This window comes from Gopherus evgoodei, unplaced genomic scaffold, assembly GCF_007399415.2.
Source record: "Gopherus evgoodei ecotype Sinaloan lineage unplaced genomic scaffold, rGopEvg1_v1.p scaffold_57_arrow_ctg1, whole genome shotgun sequence".
In the NCBI taxonomy this organism is placed as follows: domain Eukaryota; kingdom Metazoa; phylum Chordata; order Testudines; family Testudinidae; genus Gopherus; species Gopherus evgoodei.
Genome location: NW_022060078.1, coordinates 475648 through 486918, shown reverse-complemented (window position 1 = coordinate 486918; position 11271 = coordinate 475648). Strand labels below are relative to the sequence as shown.

The 11271-nt window shown below is 68.2% G+C and overlaps 1 protein-coding gene across 1 annotated transcript; it reads right to left on the bottom strand.

Moving 5' to 3' along the window:
- Nucleotides 1-10129, bottom strand: GRM6 (glutamate metabotropic receptor 6). The gene is made up of 9 exons (XM_030547189.1): nucleotides 9656-10129; nucleotides 8817-9033; nucleotides 8488-8623; nucleotides 8256-8410; nucleotides 4566-4706; nucleotides 3011-3211; nucleotides 2293-2432; nucleotides 800-1735; nucleotides 1-234 (listed from the first exon to the last, which is right to left on the bottom strand). The coding sequence occupies exons 1-9, from the start codon at nucleotides 10127-10129 to the stop codon at nucleotides 1-3; spliced, it is 2634 nt and encodes an 877-aa protein (XP_030403049.1).
- Between the last annotated feature and the right edge of the window lie 1142 nt (nucleotides 10130-11271).

Sequence of the window (11271 nt, the reverse complement as noted above, 5' to 3'; positions counted from 1 at the left end):
CTATTTGCCCGCCGGGGCCGCATCAGCCCCGTTCTGGTGCTCGCTGCCCTTCTGCGAGAGGCGGGTAGAGGCGCTGATGGTTGTGGCCGCCGCCTTGAAGCTGCGCTTGCGCTTGGCCACATTCTGCTCAGGGTGGAAGATGATGACGTAGACCTTGGGCACGTAGAGCATCCCCAGGGAAACTGAGGCACTGAGGCTCATGGACACCGTCAGCGTCGTCGTCTGGATATAGATCTGCAGGGGGGCAGAGATCGGAGCGTTCAGGGCTCGTCCCCTCCAGCAGGGGCGCCTGGAGCCAGGGCACCTGGGTTCTGTCCCCGGCTCTGGGAGGGAAGTGGGGGCTGGTGGTTAGAGCGGGGGGGCTGGGAGCCAGGACGCCTGGGTTCTGTCCCTGGCTCTGGGAGGGGAGTGGCGTCTGGTGGGTTAGAGCAGGGGGGCTGGGAGCCAGGACGCCTGGGTTCTGTCCCCGGCTCTGGGAGGGGAGTGGCGTCTGGTGGGTTAGAGCAGGAGGGGCTAGGAGCCAGGACGCCTGGGTTCCTATCTCTTGATCCCTCCCTCCCTCCTTTCTTTCACACTTGACCTTTTTTTTTCATTCTTTCTCAAAGCCTCACCCATGGGCTCCTTTCCAGGCCCTCATCATCCCGGACTCCTGGGTCCCCTCCCCTCTCTCTCTCCAACTCCAGCCCCTCGCTCTCCCGGACTCCTGGGTCCCCTCCCCTCCCTCTCTCCATCTCCAGCCCCTGGGCTCCCCGGCCTGCTGGGTCCTGCAGCCCCCAGGCTCCCCGCCAGGCCCGTGCACCTTCTCGGCGGACTGGGCGGTGCCAAAGAAGATGGGCACGAAGGCCAGCCAGACGATGCAGGTGGTGTACATGGTGAAGCCGATGGGCTTGGCCTCGTTGAAGGTCTCGGGGACACCGCGGGCCTTGATGGCGTAGACGGTGCAGGTGACCATGAGCAGCAGGCTGTAGCCCAGGCAGCAGATGAGCGACAGGTCGGACATGTCGCACTTGAGCACCCCCCGGGCCGCCTCGGGGTTGGGCACCCGCTGCTCCTCGTAGTCAATGACGCTGTGGGGTGGCAGGGCCCCCAGCCAGGCCAGCGTCCCCACCAGCTGCACGGCGCTCAGGCTGAAGGTGATGGCCAGCTGCGAGGTGGGGCTGATAAACCGGGGCGGCGTCACCGCCTTCTTGCCCTGTTCGAAGATGCGGTAGATGCGGTTGGTCTTGGTGAGCAGGGCTGAGTAGCTGAGGGCCATGCCCAGCCCCAGGAAGAGGCGCCGGGCGGCGCACACCACCACGCCCGGCTCGGCGATCATCAGGAAGGTGATGGCGTAGATGAGGAAGATGCCCGTCAGCAGCACGTAACTCAGCTCCCGCCCCGAGGCCCGGACGATGGGCGTGTTGTTGTGGCGCACGAAGGTGACCACCACGAAGGTGGTGCTCAGGATGCCGGCCATGGCCAGGCAGACGGGCAGCACGGCCCAGGGCGAGCTCCACTCCAGCTTGACGATGGGCGTGGGCCGGCAGGCTGTGCGGTTGGGGCTGGGGCGCATGTCGAAGGGGCAGGTCTCGCAGGTGAACTCGTCCAGCTGGTACTGGTACCCGTCGCAGAGCTCGCAGTGCCAGCAGCAGGGCACACCCTTCACCATCTTCTTCCGCTCGCCCGGCCCGCAGGGCAGGCTGCAGACGGACGAGGGGATGTCCTGCTGGCCCCCGGACCACTGCATCTCCTCGATCTGCCAAGGGAGAGTGCGGGCAGGCAGCTGGCTCTGGGGACGGGGGGCTGGGGAACGGCCACACGTAATGCTACCTGGGGAGGCCTTGCCTGAGGCTGAGATGCAGCCACCTCCTGGGAGGTGGGGGACGCTAGGGAACAGTCGCACTTAATGACACACAGGGATGGCTTGCCTGCTGCTGAGATGCAGCTGCCTCTGGGGTGGGGCAGCTGGGAAACAGCTGCACATAATGCCTCATAGGCATGCTATGCCCAAGACTGAAATGCAGCCACCTCTGCAGCAGGGCAGTTGGGGTATTGCAGCACGTAACGCTGCATAGGGACTACTTGCCCAGGGCTCAGATGCAGCCAGTTCTGGGGTGGGTCAGCTGGGGAACAGCCGCACATAAAATTGCACTGGGATGACTCCCCTGCTGCTGACATGCAGCCAACTCTGGGGCAGGGCCGCAGAGGAATAGTCACACATAGCGCCACAGAGGGACGGCTTGCCCAGGGATGGGATGCAGCCACCTCTGGGGCGGGGCGGCTGGGGAACACGTGGCGTCCCCTCGCACTCACGTTCAGGCGCAGGTATTCAGTCCATTGCCCAATGGCTTTGTACCCAGGCACTGTGGTGTTGGTGAGCTGGTACTGGAAGATGTCGTAGCGCCCGGGGGCATCTCCGTTCTCATTGAACATGACAGGGGTCCCGGCACTGCCTGCGGGGTGTGAACAAGGGGGGCTGGATGCAGCTCAGCCAGTGCCCCTCACTCCCGCCCCACAGCCCCCTGCTAGCATAGCCCTGGGCTCCCCCCCACCAGTGCCCCTCCCTGCCACCCCGCAGCCAGTCCTGACCCCCCCTGTCTGTGCCTCCCTGCTGCCCTGCAGCTAGCCCTGACCCCCCCACCTGTGCCCCGCCCTGCCACCCCACAGCCACCCCTGACCCCCCAACCTGTGCCCCTCCCTCTTGCCCCGCAGCCAGCCCTGACCCCCCCGCTGGTGCCCCTCTCTGCTGCCCCACAGCCATCCCTGACCCCCCCACTGGTGCCCCTCCCTGCCACCCTGCAGCCAGTCCTGACCCCCCGTCTGTGCCCTCCCTGCTGCCCTGCAGCTAGCCCTGACCCCCCACCTGTGCCCCGCCCTGCCACCCCACAGCCACCCCTGACCCCCCAACCTGTGCCCCTCCCTCTTGCCCCGCAGCCATCCCTGACCCCCCTGCTGGTGCCCCTCTCTGCTTCCCCACAGCCAGCCCTGACCCCCCCACCTGTGCCCCTCCCTGCCGCCCCGCAGCCCGCACCGTTGAAGGTGACCCCACGGATGTAGTGCAGCAGGGTGCGCCCGTCCATGGGGTCCATGCGCTCGCAGAGCCCGGGGGCGCCAGGGCACAGGTCCAGGTGCATGTTGTGCAGGGCGTGGGCCATGGCATAGACGGCGTCGATCACAAACTGCACCTTCCCCTCCTGCTCGTAGGTGGAGTCCCGCCCGATGCGCTCCTCACCTGGCAGAGACGGGCTCAGGGGCTGGGGCGGGGGCCTGGCAGAGACGGGCCGAGGGGGCGGGGCGGGACGGGGGCCTGGCCCCTCGTCTGGCAGAGACAGGCTTGGAGGGCGGGGGCCTGGCCCCTCACCTGGCAGAGACGGGCTCAGGGGGCGGGGCGGGGGCCTGGCAGAGACGGGCTCAGGGGCGGGGCGAGGGCCTGGCCCCTCACCTGGCAGAGACGGGCTCAGGGGGCGGGGGCCTGGCAGAGACGGGCTCAGGGGGCGGGGCGGGGGTCTGGCCCCTCACCTGGCAGAGACGGGCTCAGGGGGCGGAGGCCTGGCCCCTCGCCTGGCAGAGACGGGCTCAGGGGATGGGGCGGAGGCCTGGCCCCTCACCTGGCAGAGACGGGCTCAGGGGATGGGGCGGGAGCCTGGCCCCTCGCCTGGCAGAGACGGGCTCAGGGGATGGGGCGGAGGCCTGGCCCCTCGCCTGGCAGAGACGGGCTCAGGGGATGGGGTGGGGGCCTGGCCCCTCGCCTGGCAGAGACGGGCTCAGGAGATGGGGCGGGGGCTTGGCCCCTCGCCTGGCAGAGACGGGCTCAGGGGATGGGGCGGGGGCCTGGCCCCTCGCCTGGCAGAGACGGGCTCAGGGGATGGGGCGGGGGCCTGGCCCCTCGCCTGGCAGAGACGGGTTCAGGGGCTGGGGCGGGGGCCTGGCCCCTCGCCTGGCAGAGACGGGTTCAGGGGCTGGGGCGGGGGCCTGGCCCCTCGCCTGGCAGAGACGGGCTCAGGGGATGGGGCGGGGGCCTGGCCCCTCGCCTGGCAGAGACGGGTTCAGGGGCTGGGGCAGGGTCCTGGCCCCTCACCTGGCAGAGACGGGCTCAGGGGGCGGGGGCCTGGCCCCTCACCTGGCAGAGACGGGCTCAGGGGGCGGGGCAGGGGCCTGGCCCCTCGCCTGGCAGAGATAGGCTTGGGGGGTGGGGAATGAGGCAGGGGCCTGTCCCCTCTCGGGGGCGCCGGCTGCCATCCAGCCCCACAGCAGGGAGTGGCTGGCTTGGGGGGTGGGGAATGGGGCAGTGGCCTGTCCCCTCTAGGGGGCGCCGACCCCGATCCCCATATCATTCTCAGCGGGCAGATAGCTGAGATTTGGGGTGTCCGGGCAGCGTCCACCCACCGTGGTGAGATCAGCTCTCAGCCCACCCAACCCCCTGGACTCCCCTAAGAACTGACTGATAACATCCCATGTGGGGGATTAGCTGGAGGGGGGGACCAGGGGGTCAGTGTCTCCTCTCCCCCCCGGGGGATTGGCCGCCCCCAAACCCCAACCCCGTCCATCCCTGAGAGATCAGCCCCCCAGGCCCAGCCCCCTGGTACCGGTGCATTTCCGAGTGGCCTCCTCCGGCTGCGCTCCCGGGCGGGTGAGTTTACATTTAAAATCGTCCTCCCAGAACTCGGCGAACCAAATATTGCGGCGATTGTTCTCCAGGGAGCGCGAGGTGAAATACTGATCAAAGCCTGCGTGGGGATACCGGGGGGTCAGTGGGGGGCGCCGTGGGGCAGAGGCTGGGCAAGGGGCGCTCTCCCCTGGTAGGCAGGGCCAGGCTGGGGGGCGGGGAGTGCAGGGTCTGTGGGGGGACTGGAGGGAGCAGTGCTGCGGGCAGTGGGGGGACTGGAGGGAGCAGTGCTGTGGGCAGCGTGGGGTTCAGTGGGGCGACAGGGGAGCAGTGCTGCGGGCAGCGAGGGGTTCAGTGGGGCGATGGGGGAGCAGTGCTGCAGGCAGCGGGGGGGTCAGTGGGGCGACTGGAGGGAGCAGTGCTGTGGGCAGTGGGGGGTTCAGTGGGGGACTGGAGGGAGCAGTGCTGCGGGCAGCGGGGGGGGTCAGTGGGGCGACTGGAGGGAGCAGTGCTGCGGGCAGTGGGGGGTTCAGTGGGGCGACTGGAGGGAGCAGTGCTGCGGGCAGTGGGGGGTTCAGTGGAGGGAGCAGTGCTGTGGGCAGTGGGGGGACTGGAGGGAGCAGTGCTGCGGGCAGCGGGGGGTTCAGTGGGGGGACTGGAGGGAGCAGTGCTGCGGGCAGTGGGGGGACTGGGGGGAGCAGTGCTGTGGGCAGCGGGGGGTTCAGTGGGGGGACTGGGGGGAGCAGTGCTGTGGGCAGCGGGGGGTTCAGTGGGGGGTTCAGTGGAGGGAGCAGTGCTGTGGGCAGTGGGGGGACTGGAGGGAGCAGTGCTGCGGGCAGCGGGGGGTTCAGTGGGGGGACTGGAGGGAGCAGTGCTGCGGGCAGTGGGGGGTTCAGTGGGGGGACTGGAGGGAGCAGTGCTGAGGGCAGGGGGGGACTGGGGGAGCAGTGCTGTGGGCAGCGGGGGGTTCAGTGGGGGGACTGGGGGGAGCAGTGCTGTGGGCAGCGGGGGGTTCAGTGGGGGGTTCAGTGGAGGGAGCAGTGCTGTGGGCAGTGGGGGGTTCAGTGGAGGGAGCAGTGCTGTGGACAGCCGGGGGTTCAGTGGGGGGACTGGAGGGAGCAGTGCTGTGGGCAGTGGGGGGTTCAGTGGGGGGGACTGGAGGGAGCAGTGCTGCGGGCAGTGGGGGGTTCAGTGGGGCGACTGGAGGGAGCAGTGCTGTGGGCAGTGGGGGGTTCAGTGGAGCGACTGGAGGGAGCAGTGCTGCGGGCAGTGGGGGTTCAGTGGGGCGACTGGAGGGAGCAGTGCTGCGGGCAGTGGGGGGTTCAGTGGAGGGAGCAGTGCTGTGGGCAGTGGGGGGTTCAGTGGAGGGAGCAGTGCTGTGGGCAGTGGGGGGACTGGAGGGAGCAGTGCTGCGGGCAGCAGGGGGTTCAGTGGGGGGACTGGAGGGAGCAGTGCTGCGGGCAGTGGGGGGTTCAGTGGGGGGACTGGGGGGAGCAGTGCTGTGGGCAGTGGGGGGTTCAGTGGAGGGAGCAGTGCTGTGGGCAGTGGGGGGACTGGAGGGAGCAGTGCTGTGGGCAGTGGGGGGTTCAGTGGGGGGACTGGGGGGAGCAGTGCTGTGGGCAGCGGGGGGTTCAGTGGGGGGACTGGAGGGAGCAGTGCTGCGGGCAGCGGGGGGTTCAGTGGGGGGACTGGAGGGAGCAGTGCTGCGGGCAGTGGGGGGTTCAGTGGGGGGACTGGGGGGAGCAGTGCTGTGGGCAGTGGGGGGTTCAGTGGAGGGAGCAGTGCTGTGGGCAGTGGGGGGACTGGAGGGAGCAGTGCTGTGGGCAGTGGGGGTTCAGTGGGGGGACTGGGGGGAGCAGTGCTGTGGGCAGCGGGGGGTTCAGTGGGGGGACTGGAGGGAGCACCGCTGCGGGCAGCGGGGGGTTCAGTGGGGCGACTGGAGGGAGCAGTGCTGCGGGCAGCGGGGGGTTCAGTGGGGGGACTGGAGGGAGCAGTGCTGCGGGCAGCGGGGGGTTCAGTGGGGGGACTGGAGGGAGCAGTGCTGCGGGCAGTGGGGGGTTCAGTGGGGGGACTGGAGGGAGCAGTGCTGCGGGCAGTGGGGGGTTCAGTGGAGGGAGCAGTGCTGTGGGCAGTGGGGGGACTGGAGGGAGCAGTGCTGTGGGCAGTGGGGGGTTCAGTGGGGGGACTGGGGGGAGCAGTGCTGTGGGCAGTGGGGGGTTCAGTGGGGGGACTGGGGGGAGCAGTGCTGTGGGCAGTGGGGGGTTCAGTGGTGGGACTGGAGGGAGCAGTGCTGTGGGCAGCGGGGGGTTCAGTGGGGGGTTCAGTGGAGGGAGCAGTGCTGTGGGCAGTGGGGGGACTGGAGGGAGCAGTGCTGCAGGCAGCGAGGGGGTCAGTGGGGGGACTGGAGGGAGCAGTGCTGCGGGCAGCGAGGGGGTCAGTGGGGGGACTGGAGGGAGCAGTGCTGTGGGCAGCGGGGGGTTCAGTGGGGGGACTGGAGGGAGCAGTGCTGCGGGCAGCAGGTGGTTCAGTGGAGGGACTGGAGGGTGCAGTGCTGCAGGCAGCAGGTGGTTCAGTGGAGGGACTGGAGGGTGCAGTGCTGTGGGCAGCGGGGGGGTCAGTGGGGGGACTGGAGGGAGCAGTGCTGCGGGCAGCGAGGGGGTCAGTGGGGGGACTGGAAGGAGCAGTGCTGCGGGCAGCGGGGGGGTCAGTGGGGGGACTGGAGGGTGCAGTGCTGCAGGCAGCGAGGGGATCAGTGGAGGGACTGGAGGGAGCAGTGCTGCGGGCAGCGGGGGGGTCAGTGGGGGGACTGGAGGGAGCAGTGCTGTGGGCAGCAGGTGGTTCAGTGGAGGGACTGGAGGGTGCAGTGCTGCAGGCAGCAGGTGGTTCAGTGGAGGGACTGGAGGGTGCAGTGCTGTGGGCAGCGGGGGGTTCAGTGGGGGACTGGAGGGTGCAGTGCTGCGGGCAGCGGGGGGTTCAGTGGGGGACTGGAGGGTGCAGTGTTGCAGGCAGCAGGTGGTTCAGTGGAGGGACTGGAGGGAGCAGTGCTGCGGGCAGCGGGGGGTTCAGTGGAGGGACTGGAGGGAGCAGTGCTGTGGGCAGCGTGGGGTTCAGTGGAGGGACTGGAGGGAGCAGTGCTGCGGGCAGCGAGGGGGTCAGTGGGGGGACTGGAAGGAGCAGTGCTGCAGGCAGTGAGGGGGTCAGTGGGGGGACTGGAGGGAGCAGTGCTGCGGGCAGCGGGGGGCCCAGTGGGGGGACTGGAAGGAGCAGTGCTGCAGGCAGTGAGGGGGTCAGTGGGGGGACTGGAGGGAGCAGTGCTGCAGGCAGCGGGGGGGTCAGTGGGGGGACTGGAGGGTGCAGTGCTGTGGGCAGCGGGGGGGTCAGTGGGGGGACTGGAGGGAGCAGTGCTGCAGGCAGCAGGTGGTTCAGTGGAGGGACTGGAGGGAGCAGTGCTGCAGGCAGCAGGTGGTTCAGTGGAGGGACTGGAGGGTGCAGTGCTGCGGGCAGCAGGTGGTTCAGTGGAGGGACTGGAGGGTGCAGTGCTGTGGGCAGCGGGGGGGTCAGTGGGGGGACTGGAAGGAGCAGTGCTGCGGGCAGCGGGGGGGTCAGTGGGGGGACTGGAGGGAGCAGTGCTGTGGGCAGCGGGGGGCGCAGTGGGGGGGGTCCCTGTTACCATCGATGGACGCCCGCTTGGGCAGGATGGTGACGGCTCCTTCGGCCACTTCCTCCTGCCGCAGGATGGGCGAGATCTTGGAGCCCCAGCTGTCCGAGCCGACCCACAGGAAATGCCCTGTCAGGCTGGCACGACGTGCGGCCTCCAGCACCCGCCTGCAGGGGGCGACAGTGAGTGAGTGAGTCCTGAATTCCCAGGGGGCTGGGCCGGGGGCGGGGAGCCCCACACTCACTTGATGTCGTCCTCGTTGGCGAAGATGATGATGCCGCGGGCGTTGGGCGTCTCCATCAGCCGCTTGATCAGCTTGTCGAACTCGCCTGCCCTGGGCTCCCGCGGGATCTTCATGGACTGAGCGATGCAGACGCCGCCTGCGGGGGGCCACAGGGAGCCCCCGTCATGGGGAGCGGTGCCCCTCACTCCTGACCTGCCCCCCCCGCTAGCCCGATCCTTCAACCCCGAGCCTTGCCGGTGCCCCTCACTCCCAACCCGCAGCCCCTGCTAGCCCGGCCCTGCCCCCCCAGCTCTGCCAGTGCCCCTCTCTCCTGACCCACAGCTGCTCACCAGCCTCGCGGGAGATCTGGACGAAGGCCTCCACCCCACTTTCGCCGTAGTTGCCCTCGGAGGCCAGCGTGGAGACGTAGTTCCAGCCCAGCGCCTTCACCACGTCCAGCATGGCCTGGGCCTGGTACGAGTCGGGCGGCACCACCCGGGAGAAGTAGTCGTAGCGATTGTTGTCGCTGAGCTCGGGGGCGGTGGAGGCGTAGCTGATCTGGGGGATCTGGGGGGCAGAAGGGCAGGAGATTGACAAGGGGCACCCGGCCTCTGCACAGACCCAGGGGTTGCCCAGAAAATCCCTGCACCCAGGAGCTTCCGGACTCATCAGCGGAGACCCGTTAGCCAGGGTGGAAGGAGATTGGTGGTAGAGCTGGGGTAGAACCCAGGAGTCCTGGCTTCCAGCCCCCTGCTCTAACCACTAGATCCCCACTCCCCTCCCAGAGCCGGCAGAGAACCCAGGAGTCCTGGCTCCCAGCCCCCCTGCTCTAACCACCAGACCCCACTCCCCTCCCAGAGCTGGGGTAGAACTCAGGAGTCCTGGCTTCCAGCCCCCTGCTCTAACCACTAGATCCCCACTCCCCTCCCAGAGCTGGGGTAGAACCAAGGAGTCCTGGCTCCCAGCCCCCCTGCTCTAACCACCAGACCCCACTCCCCTCCCAGAGCTGGGGTAGAACCCAGGAGTCCTGGCTCCCAGCCCCCTGCTCTAACCACTAGACCCCACTCCTCTCCCAGAGCAAGGGGAGAACCATTGCAACGGGGGTGCATCTGGGATATTAGTCTGATTTTATCCATCTCCCCACATCCAGGAGATCCCCCGCCCTCAGCTCCCCACCCCAGCCACTCACGGCAAAGAGCCGCAGGACATTGGCCACCATGATGGAGACGGAGCTGGCGGAGGCACCGACCACGGCCACGACCCGCTCTGGCCGGGTGAGGAGGGGGGGCCGGCCATCAGCACAGCGCACGTCCGACGTGTCCTTCTGGATCAGGGCCTGGACAAAGGTCAGCGACTGCTCCAGGGCGTAGGTGTCCCGGGAGCAGGTGTCCAGGATGCGGGCGCCCAAGGTGAGGTTGGGGAGCAGCTGGGGGTCGGCGTTGATCTGGTCCAGGGCGTAGAGCATGGCTTCCATGCGGTGGATCCCCTTCTCCTTCTTCACCTCACCGCATGGCACCCCAGCCAGGCCCCGAGCGTGCACCGGGAACAGGCCCCCCAGTGTCACGTCCCCCTCGATCCGGATGGAGAAGGGCTGAGTGCCTTGCTGAGCCACAGCCCCACAGCCCCACAGCAGCAGCAGCACGGGGGGCCAGGGCTGCCCCATGGCTGGGCTGGCCCCGAGCGCTTCACGGCCTGGAGGGGGAAATGGGGTGGGGAAATGGGGCAAGCTGCAGGATGGATGGGCCCCGGGGGCCAGGGGCTGGTTCACTGGGGCACCGTCCCTGGGGCACCTTGTTGTTCCTGGTCCCCCGGCCCATGGCCAGCACTGCCCCCAGTTTGCCCCCGACCACTGGCCAGAACGAGACCCTCCCTGCCATGGCCCTGGAGAGATAGAGGCTGTGAGGAGGGGCAGCCGGGCTGGCCTGGAGTGCAGCTATCAATCCTCACACCCACCATCTGTCCCTCCGCCCACCCATCCATCCCACTACCCACCCATCCATCCATCCATCCATCACCAGACACCCCATCCATCCGTCTGTCCATCCATCGATCCATCACCAGACACCCCGTCCATCCATCGATCCATCACCAGACACCCCATCCCTCCATCCATCACCAGACACTCCATCCATCCCTCCCTCCATCCATCCATCGCCAGACACCCCATCCATCCATCCATCACCAGACACCCCATCCATCCGTCTGTCCATCCATCGATCCATCACCAGATACCCCATCCATCCATCACCAGACACCCCATCCATCCATCCATCCATTCATTGCCAGACACCCCATCCATCCATCCATCCATCCCACTACCTGTCCATTGCCAGACACCCCATCCATCCATCCATTGCCAGACACCCCATCCATCCATCCATTCGTCCATCCCACTACCTGTCCATTCATCCATCCATCGCCAGACACCCCATCCATCCATCCATTGCCAGACACCCCATCCATCCATCACCAGACAGCCCATCCATCCCTGCATCCATCCTCACACCCACCATCCCCCCATGCACCCCTCCATCCCTCCCCGCTGACATGCCTGGTGGCTGTGGGGTGAGTTTCTCCCCATCTCCCCATCCCACTGTCCATCCGTCCATTGATCTGTCCACCCCCTTCATTCTTTCCCACCCCTTCCCCCATGCCTGTACCTTTTCAACAGCCCCTTCCCCCCCCCCGACACCCTGAGGGTGAGGCTGCCTCCCACTCCCGGGGTGGGGCAGAGCAAAGGCCCTGTACCCCCAGCAGCCTCAGATGGGGTGTCCGGGAGGCAGGGGCTGAGCCGAGGGGGCTCTG

Excerpts from the sequence above, each read along its gene's own strand:
- GRM6 (XM_030547189.1), bottom strand. The coding sequence starts at position 10,129 with ATGGGGCAGCCCTGGCCCCCCGTGCTGCTGCTGCTGTGGGGCTGTGGG. Across the intron at positions 3,212-4,565 it reads GGCCACTCGGAAATGCACCG|GTGAGGAGCGCATCGGGCGG; the intron begins GTACCAGGGGGC and ends CGTCTCTGCCAG. Across the intron at positions 2,433-3,010 it reads CCGTGGGGTCACCTTCAACG|GCAGTGCCGGGACCCCTGTC; the intron begins GTGCGGGCTGCG and ends CACACCCCGCAG.